At 41.3% G+C, this 12,089-nt stretch overlaps 1 protein-coding gene across 1 annotated transcript in view; it reads right to left on the bottom strand.

Moving 5' to 3' along the window:
• Positions 1-12,089, bottom strand: part of MAST2 (microtubule associated serine/threonine kinase 2) — a 624,140-nt gene that overhangs the window by 76,928 nt on the left and 535,123 nt on the right. Inside the window, exon 21 of the mRNA XM_030208366.1 lies at positions 11,842-11,964. Coding sequence (XP_030064226.1) covers positions 11,842-11,964 — 123 coding nt within the window. The remainder of the gene's footprint in view (positions 1-11,841; positions 11,965-12,089) is intronic.

The following is a 12,089-nucleotide window of genomic DNA, read 5'->3' as shown; positions in this document are numbered from 1 at the left end:
TGGAAAGGAAGCCCTGGAAACGGAGTTAAGAGGACAGATAGCAGCAGAATCAGATACTGGGCCAGCATGATCAGAAAAAGAAAGTCACCAGACAACAAAGGTAGAAAAAAATCGTTTTATTTTCATTTTAGTGTTTGGAATATGTCCACTTTGAGAATTTACATCTGCTATCTTATTTTGCAATGTATAGCAATTTGTTTCTAAGAATATTGCTGACAATTCCTGTCAGTGTGGCAAGTGGTGAGCGATCATTTTCACGGGGGGGAGGGCCGCCACCGCCGCCAACTGATAGTCTGCAGGGGGGGGCGCCAGAGACTCTAGGCACGGCCCTGCTCCCGTGGGAGGGCATTCCAAGTATCCATCACCCTCTCTGTGAAAAAATACTTCCTGACATTTAAATGCAGCCACACTAGATTTCCTTTGCAGGTTCATCCCAGATAGTAGCTGAAACCTGATCATGTTATGATCACTGTTTCCCAGGAGACCCAACACCGCCACCTCTTGCACTATGCCCTATATGCCACCAAGGACCAGATACAAAATGGGTCCTCCTTTCATCAGTTCCTGGACCAGTTGCTCCAAGAAGCAGTCATTTATTACATCTACAAATCTTATCTCCATGGTACCCCCTGATGTAGCATTTATCCAATGAATATCAGGATAATGGAAATCACCCATTATTATAGTGTTGACCAATTTGCCAACTTTCCTAATCTCTGTAAACATTTCTTCATCTGTCTGTTTGTTCTGTCCTGGCAAATGGTAGTACAGCCCTACAAGAATACTCTTTCCCTTCACACATGGAATTTCTATCCATAATGATTCCATGCTGCTATCTGTTTCATGCGGAATGTTTATTTTATTTGAGTCAATTCCCTCTCTAACATATACTGCAACCCCCCCCCCATTTGATCCTATCATTGAGATACAATTTGTACCCTGTCAACACAGCATCCATTGATTGTCTTCTTTCCACCAAGTCTCTGAGATGCCTATTATATCTATCTCATCATTTACTGCTATATACTCTCTCTCCCATCTTATTTTTTAGGCTTCTAGCGTTTGTATACAGGCACTTCAAATTGTGTTTTTTCCTTTCATCTATAAGCTGCTTAAAAGTTGAGGGGGATAACGTGCATCCTTTATCCTGCTCTCTCATTAAGCACACCTGCCTTATTTTCAGCATTGTTGAAACCACTTGACTGGGCTTCCCTAAATGTCATGTTTCAATATTATCCGTCATGGATACTCCACATTGAGCCATGTGCTCCTGTGCAACTGTCGGCTTTCCCCTCCATTCTAGTTTAAAAGCAGCTCTATCTCCTTTTTAAAAGTTAGCGCCAGCAGCCTGGTTCCATCCTGGTTAAGGTGGAGCCCATCCTTTCGGAACAGTCTCCCCCTTTCCCAGAATGTCACCCAGTTCTTAGCAAAATTAAATCCCTCATCTCAACCATGCATTGAGACTCCGGAGCTCTGCCTGCCTTTTGGGTCCTAAGCGTGGAATGGGAAGCATCTCTGAAAATGCGACCCTGAAGGATCTGGACTTCAGCTTTCTAAAATTGGTTTCCAGAACCTCCCTCCCACATTTTCCTATGTCACTGGTACCCACATGTACCAAGACAGTTAGCTCCTCCCCAGCACTATCTAAGATCCTGTTTAGGTGACATGTGAGGTCCGCCACCTTCGCAACAGACAGGCAAGTGACCAGGCGATCCTCATGTTCATTAGTCACCCAGCCATCTACATGCCTAATGATCGAATCACCAACTACAACAGCTGTCCTAACCCTTCCAGCCTGGGCAGAAGTTCTCAGAGACATCCAGGGAATGAAGAGGATTCGTTAAGTGAACTAATAAATTGTCTGAGTAGTGGATGCTTGGAATGCCCTCCCGCGGGAGGTGGTGGAAATGAAAACAGTAATGGAATTCAAACATGCGTGGGATAAGCATAAAGGAATCCTGTGCAGAAGGAATGGATCCTTAGGAGCTTAGTCGAGATCGGGAGGCGGGGCTGGTGGTTGGGAGGCGGGGATAATGCTGGGCAGACTTAAACGGTCTGTGCCAGAGCCGGTGGTGGGAGGCGGGACTGGTGGTTGGGAGGCAGGGATAGTGCTGGACAGACTTACACAGTCTGTGCCAGAGCCGGTAGTGGGAGGCAGGGATAGTGCTGGGCAGACTTATACGGTCTGTGCCAGAGCCGGTGGTTGGGAGGCGGGGATAGTGCTGGGCAGACTTATACGGTCTGTGTCCTGAAGACCACAGGTACAAATCAAAGTAGGGTATACACAAACAGTAGCACATATGAGTTGTCTTGTTGGGCAGATTGGATGGACCGTGCAGGTCTTTTTCTGCCGTCATCTACTATGTTACTATGCTATGTCTGCAAAAGACAAAATTGTGAAGGCGGAGGAGCGAAAAGGTGCACCTATAATCTCTGGATTAGCTAAAATGTCTCTGATCAAAGGGCTAAGGACCAAAACAAAGAATAACGGTGATAGCAGGCAATCCTAACGTGTGCCATATCGGACCAGTAACAGTTGGGAGGAAAGTCCATTTACCCACATCCCATATGCATGAAGGGTGTGAAAAAGGAAATTGCAATGCACATGGTCGAAAGCCTTTTTGGCATCAAAGCTGACTAGAAGCGAAGAAAGCTGACATGAATGGACCACTTCTAAGGAAGCCAAAATAAGACGTAGATTCTTAGCTGTTGCCCGTCCTCTAATGAGCCCCACCTGAGCATCCTCCACCAGGTCTGTTAACAGCTTTGCCAAAATCTTAGCAAAAAGTTTGGTCTCAAAATTAAGCAAAGAGATGGGCGATATGAATTGGGTCCCTGTAGGGCTTTAAAGACTATCATTTGAGCCGTTCAAAGAGATTCCGGAAAGGTTTTGTACTCAACTATATATGAGAAATACTTCAACAGTATAGGTGCAATATGTTCATGGAAAATCTTACAAAACTCGACTCACAACAGTCCGATCCTGGAGCTTTACAAAGTGTGCTCCCCTGAAGGGCCAACGCCAGCTCACCCTCTGAGAAAGGAGCATTAAGCATCACAGCTTGAGATGGGAAGATATGAGGAAGCCGAACATTGTCCAAATACATAGAGCAATCCAAAAAAATCCCTGTCCAGGGCAGCATACAAGTGTTCATAAAAGCATTTAAAGATGGCATTAATTCCCACATCAGAAGGAGTCTTCTCCCGACCCCCCTATACTAAAGATGGCATTAATTTCCACATCAGAAGGAGTCCTCCTCCGCCCCCCCCCCCCCCCCCCCCGTATCTAATTGTAAAACTTTTGAATATCCATGGTGTGTTTTTACTAGATGAGCCAACAGTTTACCACTGTTGCCACTGTGGAGATAAAGTTGGTATTTATAATATGTTAATGATTTCACCACTTGTTGATGCAGTAAAGTGTTAAGAGCTGCCTGTGAAGCTAGAAGGGCCACATATGCAGCTGCAGATTTCAAAAATCCGAATACCTGCCTGTCCTGAATTACCTGTCTCTCCAGCCGTAGAATTTCTTTATCCTGCATTTTTTTAATAGACTGCATAGGTTATAATTTCCCCCCTCAGCACAGTCTTAGCGATGTCCCAAAAGAGAGGAGGTTGTGACACATGGGTGGCATTGTTGGTTTACATATTCATTCCACTTGTTTACCAGAAATGAGTGAAACCCCTGATCCCAGTAAAGGTCCATAGGAAATTGCCAATGTGGGGGCCTAGTTTCTAGAAGTGCTACTCTAGGGAAACCCATATCATAGAATGGTCAGAGATATCGTACAGGCCAATCTCCGAATTCTTCAAATGACTAAAAAATGTTTGAGATACCAAAATATAATCAATTCTAGATGGATAGAATGGGCTCAAGAAAGGTGAGTATAGTCTCTTTCAGTTGTATGAAATAATCTCCAAGAGTCTACCAACCCCAAAGTGGTGCATAGTAGGTCTCCCGTTGGATAAGACCGATCCATCATCAGATCATATACTGCGTTAAAATCCCCACCCATAATGATATGTTGCTGAGTATTAGGCAAAAGATCATTAATTAATTTAGCAAAAAAAGCTTTGTCGTAAGCGTTAGGGGCGTAAACATTACATAAAACTAAAGTTGCTTATTAATAGAGACATGAACCAAAACAAATCTACCTTCTGGGCCCTTCAAGACAGAATGAATTTGAACAATCCCCGCCTTCCTGTGATAAGCGGGGGATTCCACAAGGGAACCCTGTTCATCCGAAGAAAGCTGAGTTTCTTAAAGGAAAGCTATATTGATAATATGATGCTGCAGACATTGTAGAAGTTTTTGACGTTTAATGGGTGGTGACCCCCCCCCCCCCATACATTCCAGGAGGACAATCTAAGAGGGTTCATTTATCCCCATCTTGCAATATGAAAAGACAAGAACCCTTCCATAAACAAAGAGCCCAGAGGTAGGAGGCCTCCCAGCCCAGGGCCTCCTCTCCATATCTAACAAGTATACCCAATTGTTTGCCCCAAAGACTCCCCTTCCCCCCCCCCCACAAAACGCCAGCCCTCATCCTAACCCTCCATTCTCTAAACCCCTCCCAAACAGACACATACACCACTAGAGGTGTATCTTATTGTAAGAGATTCTGCTCCCCTTGTTCAAATAAGCCCACTAAAAGATAAAATCTTATTCCTCCTATTTGTTTTTCATCGAGTGTCTCCTGGCCTTTGTACTTTTTGAAAGAGTGAAAATTCAATTTACTTATACCTATTCTAAACCACTCAGAATTTTGTAGACATCAATCATATCACCTCTCAGCCATCTCTTTTCCAAACTGAAGAGCTCTAACCTCTTTAGCCTTCCTTCATATGAGAGAGGTTCTATCCCATTTATCATTTTGGTAGCTTTTCTTTGAACCTTTTCTAATTGCACTACATCTTTTTTTGAGATATGGCGACCAGAATTAAACGCAATACTCAAGGTGAGTTTGCGATAGTGGCATTATAATATTCTTGGCCTTATTTACCATTCCTTTCCTAATAATTCCTAGCATCCTGTTTGCTATTTTGGGCAAGTCACTCAACCCTCCATTGCCCTAGATACAAAAACTTAGATTGTAAGCCCACTAGGAACAGAGAAGGTACCTGCATATAATAAAATATAAACCACTTTGGTTGTATCACAGAAAGGTGGTATATCAAATTCATGGCCCTAGTAGGCTGCTGGGCTTTACATAGTAAAGTTCAGCAAAGTGAAGAACTGATGTGATTAAGTTAGAGTGGGTGATGCAGTGATGACAAAAAATAAGGAAACTTTGGAATGAGTGTAAAGCCTAAATAGGGGAATGAAAAGAATTTTAAAAATGTAAAATATGTAGATAAGCCAGTGACAAAACAGTGATTGCATAACCCTCCGGAAAACGGTCAAGATCCAGGGATATGCTCCTTCTCAAATCATGGAAAACCCAAAACTGAATGGAAGTTGGCTCAGTGCTGCAAAGGTTCCTTTTTACTGAAGTGTTTACCCTATAAATAAAGACTGATTGGGATTATTGTCTGATCTGCTTTGTTTGTCTCCACGTTAGATTTTGTGGATTGTTTGCCTTGTTGTTTTCTAGGTTCCTTCCTATGAATAGCCAGAAAAGCTTTCTGGGAAGATCTTTAGATGCATCTCCAATGAGTCACAAAACAGATCATGTGACTCATGAGTGCATCTTCACTAAGGGATCTTGTTATTTGAGAAGTTAAATGCAAACGCTGATTTATGTTTATTTAGGAACCTGCTATTCTGCTCCTCTTGGTAAACAAATCAATGTAGTTTAAAATAATCAAAATGAAAAGTAAAAGGGCTCAGAAGACAAGGACAGAATGGTTCGTACAACAGCAGATTGGGCCAGTTTCCCAAAGACATTAAGGAGAAGAAACATGCATTCAATCCCGTCTTACATTTTTTGAAATTGGTTTCAGCCCAAATATAAAAGTGGAGAACATTCCAGAGAGTTGGTATAAGGTAGACGAGAGCTGCCTGCCTACTGAAGTCTAATCTGGCAGCAGACACAGGAGGAACAAGGTGATTATCATCTTGGGAGAATAGGAAATCTAGTAGCAACACAGGGAAACATGAGATCATAAAGGTAATGCGTTATGGGACATAATTAATAATATACATTTACTACAGTAGCAGACTGAGAGCTAATTCATCTTTAAGAACAGGTGTGACACAGTCAAACATCCAAGCCTAAGAAACTTAATCGCTGTGTTGTAGACCACTTGTAGACAATATAAGACTATAAGAGGATAAAGAAAAATTACTGAAGTAACAAAAAGAAAAATCAAATGGTAGTAGTTTTCAAATAATATTGAAAAACGAAGCGAGAATCAATCATGTGAAGTGAGTTAGAAACCATTCTAGATTTCTGAGATCAAAGAGATGGCAACACTTTCACTAATAGTTAAGCAAAGAAAATACATTGAAAATGCCTGAGTTGGACCTGCTTTCTTTCTCTTGTTATGGCTAGAACATTGAATGTTTCCCTCCCAACACAAAAGGATTTATTAACTTGCAGTATGAAAGATTCCATGGGTTAGTGAATTCTGTGGTAAATTTTCCTGCAGTAGCAGAGTTCACAAACATGCTATTTTAATGCTTGTTAGTGAATAGGCTACTTAATCAATGTATGAGAAACAAAAGACAGGTTTAGCAAAATTGTTTATCTACAGGCAGTATTCTCTACAGAGAGCACTTCATCAGTCATACGTCATCCTGATGACGCCATGGAAACAGCTTTAAGCTATGCAAATTACAGCAGCCACAGTTTGTGTCCATTTGTTTCAACAATTTTTATTGATGACACTCAATTAAAGTACTCACAATAATATATGTATCCAATACATTCTTAACAAAATAGACGGGATACAAATCGAACAATTGAAACCATCATCAACTTTTTGGTTTGTTTGTGTCCATTTAAATGCCAGTTTTTCAAGTGAAACCCTGACATTGTAGGCATCTTGGCCAATCAAAAGCATAGTTGCTTACCTGTAATAGGTGTTCTCCATTGTCATCAGGATAATACAGACACACCTAGTTAGGTTTCTCTGAAGGCTGTATAGTCAGACATGCTCTCCCTACCTTTTTTGAATAGTAGCAGCGACCAATTGGGTCTGGCCCTGCCTTTCCCGGTCAGCAGAGTATCAAAGTCCCTTCAGTTCACGAAATAGCAAATCAGCCTATCAAACTGGTACAGAATGTAGTAAGTAGCTTCTCTATACTGGTTTTTATCCCTTCTTTTTCACTTTTTTGAGGGGACATTGGGTGGGAGGTGTGTTTGCATTATCCTGATGGAGAACACCTGTTACAGGTAAGCAACTATGCTTTATCCATGTCACAGGATAATGCAGTCACATATGATGACTCAGAAGCCCATGGGTGCTATTTGATAAGTTCCAGATGGTGTCACCCATGGAAAGATAAAGTTCTGCAGGGAGGAGTATTATTCTGAAGAGAACAAATTCTGGAGGACAGCATGCCTAAACTTAGCATCAGCTCTAGTTGCAGTGTCCAGACAATAATGTTGTGAAAGTGTGTGAGGGGGTAGACCATGTGGCTGCCCTATAGTGGTATTCTCTGAAGGTAGGCTCCTGAGGTAGCAACAGTTCGGACTGAATGAGCTCTCAGTTTAGATGGAGGCAGCATGTTTGCTTGGAGATAACAGAATAACATGCAGTCTGCAATCTATGAAGAAAGAGTAGATTTGGAGACAGACAGTACATAAGTAATGCCATACTGGGAAAGACCAAGGGTCCATCGAGCCCAGCATCCTGTCCACGACAGCGGCCAATCCAGGCCAAGGGCACCTGGCAAGCTTCCCAAACGTACAAACATTCTATACATGTTATTCCTGAAATTTTGGAGTTTTCCAAGTCCGTTTATTAGCGGTTTATGGACTTGTCCTTTAGGAAACCGTCCAACCCCTTTTTAAACTCTGCTAAGCTAACCGCCTTCACCACTTTCTCCGGCAACGAATTCCAGAGTTTAATTACACGTTGGGTGAAGAAAAATTTTCTCCGATTTGTTTTAAATTTACTACACTGTAGTTTCATCGCATGCCCCCTAGTCCTAGTATTTTTGGAAAGCGTGAACAGACGCTTCACATCCACCTGTTCCACTCCACTCATTATTTTATATACCTCTATCATGTCTCCCCTCAGCCGTCTCTTCTCCAAGCTGAATAGCCCTAGCCTCCTTAGTCTTTCTTCATAGGGAAGTCGTCCCATCCCCGCTATCATTTTAGTCGCCCTTCGCTGCACCTTTTCCAGTCCTAGTTGAAAAGAAAGGAAAAGCTTAGAAGAGTATCTATGCTGTTTTGTTCTATTGAAGTAGAAAAGTAAAGCTCTAGAGTATGAAGAGTAGCTTCTGTACATGTTGAATGAGGCTTTGGGAAATATATAGGAAGTGTGATATCCTGGTTAAGAAAGAATGAAGAAATTTCTTCTCAGGGAGAAAGTTTGGATAAGTTTGAAGAACCACTTTGGTAGGAAAAAAATCTTGTATAAGGTGGGAAATGAACCAAGTCCTGTACCTCACTGATGAATCATGCAGAGGTGACTTACTGGAAACAAAGTTTTCCAAGTAAGATACTGTAGAGATGCGGAAGACGTAGGTTCAAAAGGGGGAAGGAGAAGTTGAGATAAGGCTAAATTTAAGTTCCACATTGAAGGAGGAGGTTGAATTGGTGGGTGCAAATGAATCAAGCCTTTGAAGAAGTGGCAAATTAAAGGATTTGTGGAAACAGATGATTGATCTTAATGGTCATATGAAATTGCAGCTAAATGAACTCTCATAGACGAAGGTTTGAGACCCAAGTTTGATAAACGGAGTAAATATTGAAGGAGAATTGGGATGGAACATGTAAATGGATCATGATGATATTCTGTGCATCAATTGGTAAATCTTTTCTACTTGAATAAGATTTATGAGTACAAAGCTTAATAGCTGCTCACAGATCATCTTGGACTTCAATATAGAAGAGTGATGTGAGATTGCTGAATTCTCCATGCTGGTAAGGTGATTTTCTTCAACAGGTAGAGGAGGAGGCCTTTCTGTTGAGTCAGGAGTTGTGGATGTGAGCCCAGGAAGTTAGGTTTGTCTGATGAAAGTGAGTAGGCATGGGGAATCAAGATTGTTGGGCCCACCTTGGAGCAATGAGGATTAGATCTACTGAGTTTTGAATAGTTTTCCTGATTACGTTTAATAGGAGAGGAATTGGAGGAAAGGAGTAAAGAAGGCCTGTATTCCAGGGAAGGGAAAAAGCATCTATCTGAAGACTGTGTGGAGATTGAATTCTGGAACACAACTGACTGCATTTGGTATTGGGATCCGTAGTAAAGGCTGATTAGAGGCGTGTCCCACAGATAGAAGAGTTCTTGAGCTCTCTGTCATCTACACAGAGAAAGACAAATATTCCTTTCCCTCCCAGATAAGCAGCAACTACAGCCAGCATTTTTGTGAATACTCTGGGGGCAGAGGAGATTCTGAATAGGAGGATTCCGTACTGGAAGTGTGAATTTTGAAATGTGAAGCTGAGATATTTCCAGTGCATTGGGAAGATAGGAATGTGAGTATAAGTGTCTTTTAAATCCAGAGTCGCTAACCAAGAGTTTCGAGGAATGAGAGGCAGAATGGATTGAAGAGTGTGCATTCTGAACCTTTCCTTCTAGACAAACAGATTCAGCTATCTAAGATTGAGTATCGGTCTTGATCCTCTACATTTCTTTGGTATAAGAAAATACTTGGAGTAAAACCCCTGAAGCATGGTGGATGAGTTGACTGCTTCTATTGGTTGAGATGCGAGAACGGATTTAATATATTCCTGTAAGATGGTGGATTGAGAAGTAAGCTTTTTGTTGCTAGCAAGAGGGGAGGGTGGAGGAAGAGTTGTAAAATTTATTTTGTAGCCTAATTGAGAAACCCATTTGTGGGTGGTAATATTTTGCCATGACTGGTAAAAGCAGCGAATGCGACCTCCTATGGGTAAAAAGTCAAAAGCTAGGGGTAGATTTTGAAGGCAATGAAGTAGCTGCAGATGATGTCTTCCATTCCCGTGGTCTGGAATGTTGATAAGATGGTTGCTGAGATGGTCTGGTTTGAGGTTGGCAAGAATAAGACTGGTAGCATCTCCAATAACATGGGTTGTGCTGATATTATTTCCTAGAGGGCGAAGATAACTTTGGAGATTTCTCCTTAATAAACTTTGTAGGTTCAGCACTTTTCATGTGAACCTTTTTAACAGTTCCCTGAGGGGCTGGCCTGTTGGTGTTGGCAAATGTAAGTAACTCCTATGGAGCCCATGGGCTGTTAAGTGTACAGAAGGCGTTCCTGTATTTAACCCATCCGGTTGCAAATCTTGGCCCTTCAGGTTCGCACAATTCGGTTCCATGGCAAAATTTCAAAGTGTCTGGTTAGTATCTATCTCAGCTTTTCCTTGTAAGAGAGGCAATGTCCATCACAGTACGCAGAAAAGTTTAAACTGAAGGGACTTTGATATGCCACTGAATGGGAAAGGCAGGGGCAGACCTGATTGGCTGCTGCTACTGTTCAAACAAGCTAGGGAGCCTATTCTGCCTACATTATTCTGGTGTGTCTGCATTATCCTGTGACATGGAGAAAATAAAACTACAACATCAGGACTTTGGTGGGAACATTGCATTTAAATGGGACAAAAATTATGGATGCTGTCATTTGCATAGCTTACAGCGGCTTCCATGGTAATCCTGACTTAATGTAAAAATAAGTTTACATGATCCTTGAACTTTGGTTACAATTTTTGTATGCTCTTTCGTTTAGACTATAAAGTAACCTTGTAGATGTTCTTGATTTTACACCTTGGGAAAAGGTTATATTTATTTAGCTTTACTTAGCCGTGGCTTGAATACTTTGACATAGGAGATTAGCGATTTGTGCACAGCATTCTTTTTTTTTTTTTTTTTTAAAGAAGAATGGCTAAGTAAAGGCTTGAGTGGTCAAACAACCCTTTGACACTTCTTGTAGTTTAAGTTCTTAATGCCGTTAGCGTTGAGATTAATTTTATTTAATTAAAATGTATGAAGGTGTTTTAGATGCCCACAAATGATTCTTGAGCAAGAAAACAGCCTGGAACATTCAAAGAACTGGTCATTTGTGGGGTGTGGGTGGCAACCAGGTACGAAGCCTCAACAAACACAGCCACACAGAGTTGCAAGTGAAACAAAACACTTTATTCAAAACAGAAAGTAAAACCTGTTCCCTTCACAGGCACAATAAGTTCAGAATCAAACTCTCTTGGAAATTCAAAACAATCTTCCTGCAGTCTATCCTGCAGGGAAAGTTTGTAAAAAAAAATTCAGGGGGAGTGCTAGAATACTAATGAGCTCATTGTAATACATTTTCATGGGGTTCTCAGTGGCTGCTAATGGCACACATAAGAGCCATGGAAAACCCCTTTGTGCATTACTAGCTACGTAAACGTTTGCTTTAGACTGTCTAGAACCAGTCTAAAGCAAACATTAATAGCCAGTATGCTTTGTGCATCTGGCCCTTAGCCCTCCATTGCCACAGGTACAATATTCTACTTAGACTAAGTCCATTAGGGACAGTGCCAGTACCTGTAAAGAAACTGTAAACTACTTAAGTCAAGGTGGTATATAAATAAAAGATATTAATTACAATGGAGACTCGTGGGGGGGGGTTCTTCTAATGCTAGCAGAAAAAAGTTATTTATTCTTATTAGTTGATAGATTAACAATAAATGGAATACACAGGATAAACAGAGCTTGAAATAAACACTGAAGTGTTCTCTGTCAAAAAGTTGAAGAATTCATCCTTACTGTCAAAATAGCTAGTATCATCCTCTGATTCCAACTGTGGAATAAATTCTGCTTTCTGACGCAACAGTCCATTCCAGTCCAAATCCTTAAAGAATAGGTGCTGCTTTACTTCAAAGGCGCTACCTGAAATGATCCCATCATAAGCCCATGTTAAAAAACAAAGTTACTACAGTAATATGATTCATTAAGGAAAGTTACTCTCAGTGACAAGGGTGCTGAGATGTAATCTTAGGGGTCTATTTACTAAG

This window comes from Microcaecilia unicolor, chromosome 6 (assembly GCF_901765095.1).
Source record: "Microcaecilia unicolor chromosome 6, aMicUni1.1, whole genome shotgun sequence".
Taxonomy (NCBI): domain Eukaryota; kingdom Metazoa; phylum Chordata; class Amphibia; order Gymnophiona; family Siphonopidae; genus Microcaecilia; species Microcaecilia unicolor.
The sequence above is the reverse complement of the archived record's forward strand: the minus strand, read 5'-3'. Positions and strand labels throughout refer to the sequence as shown.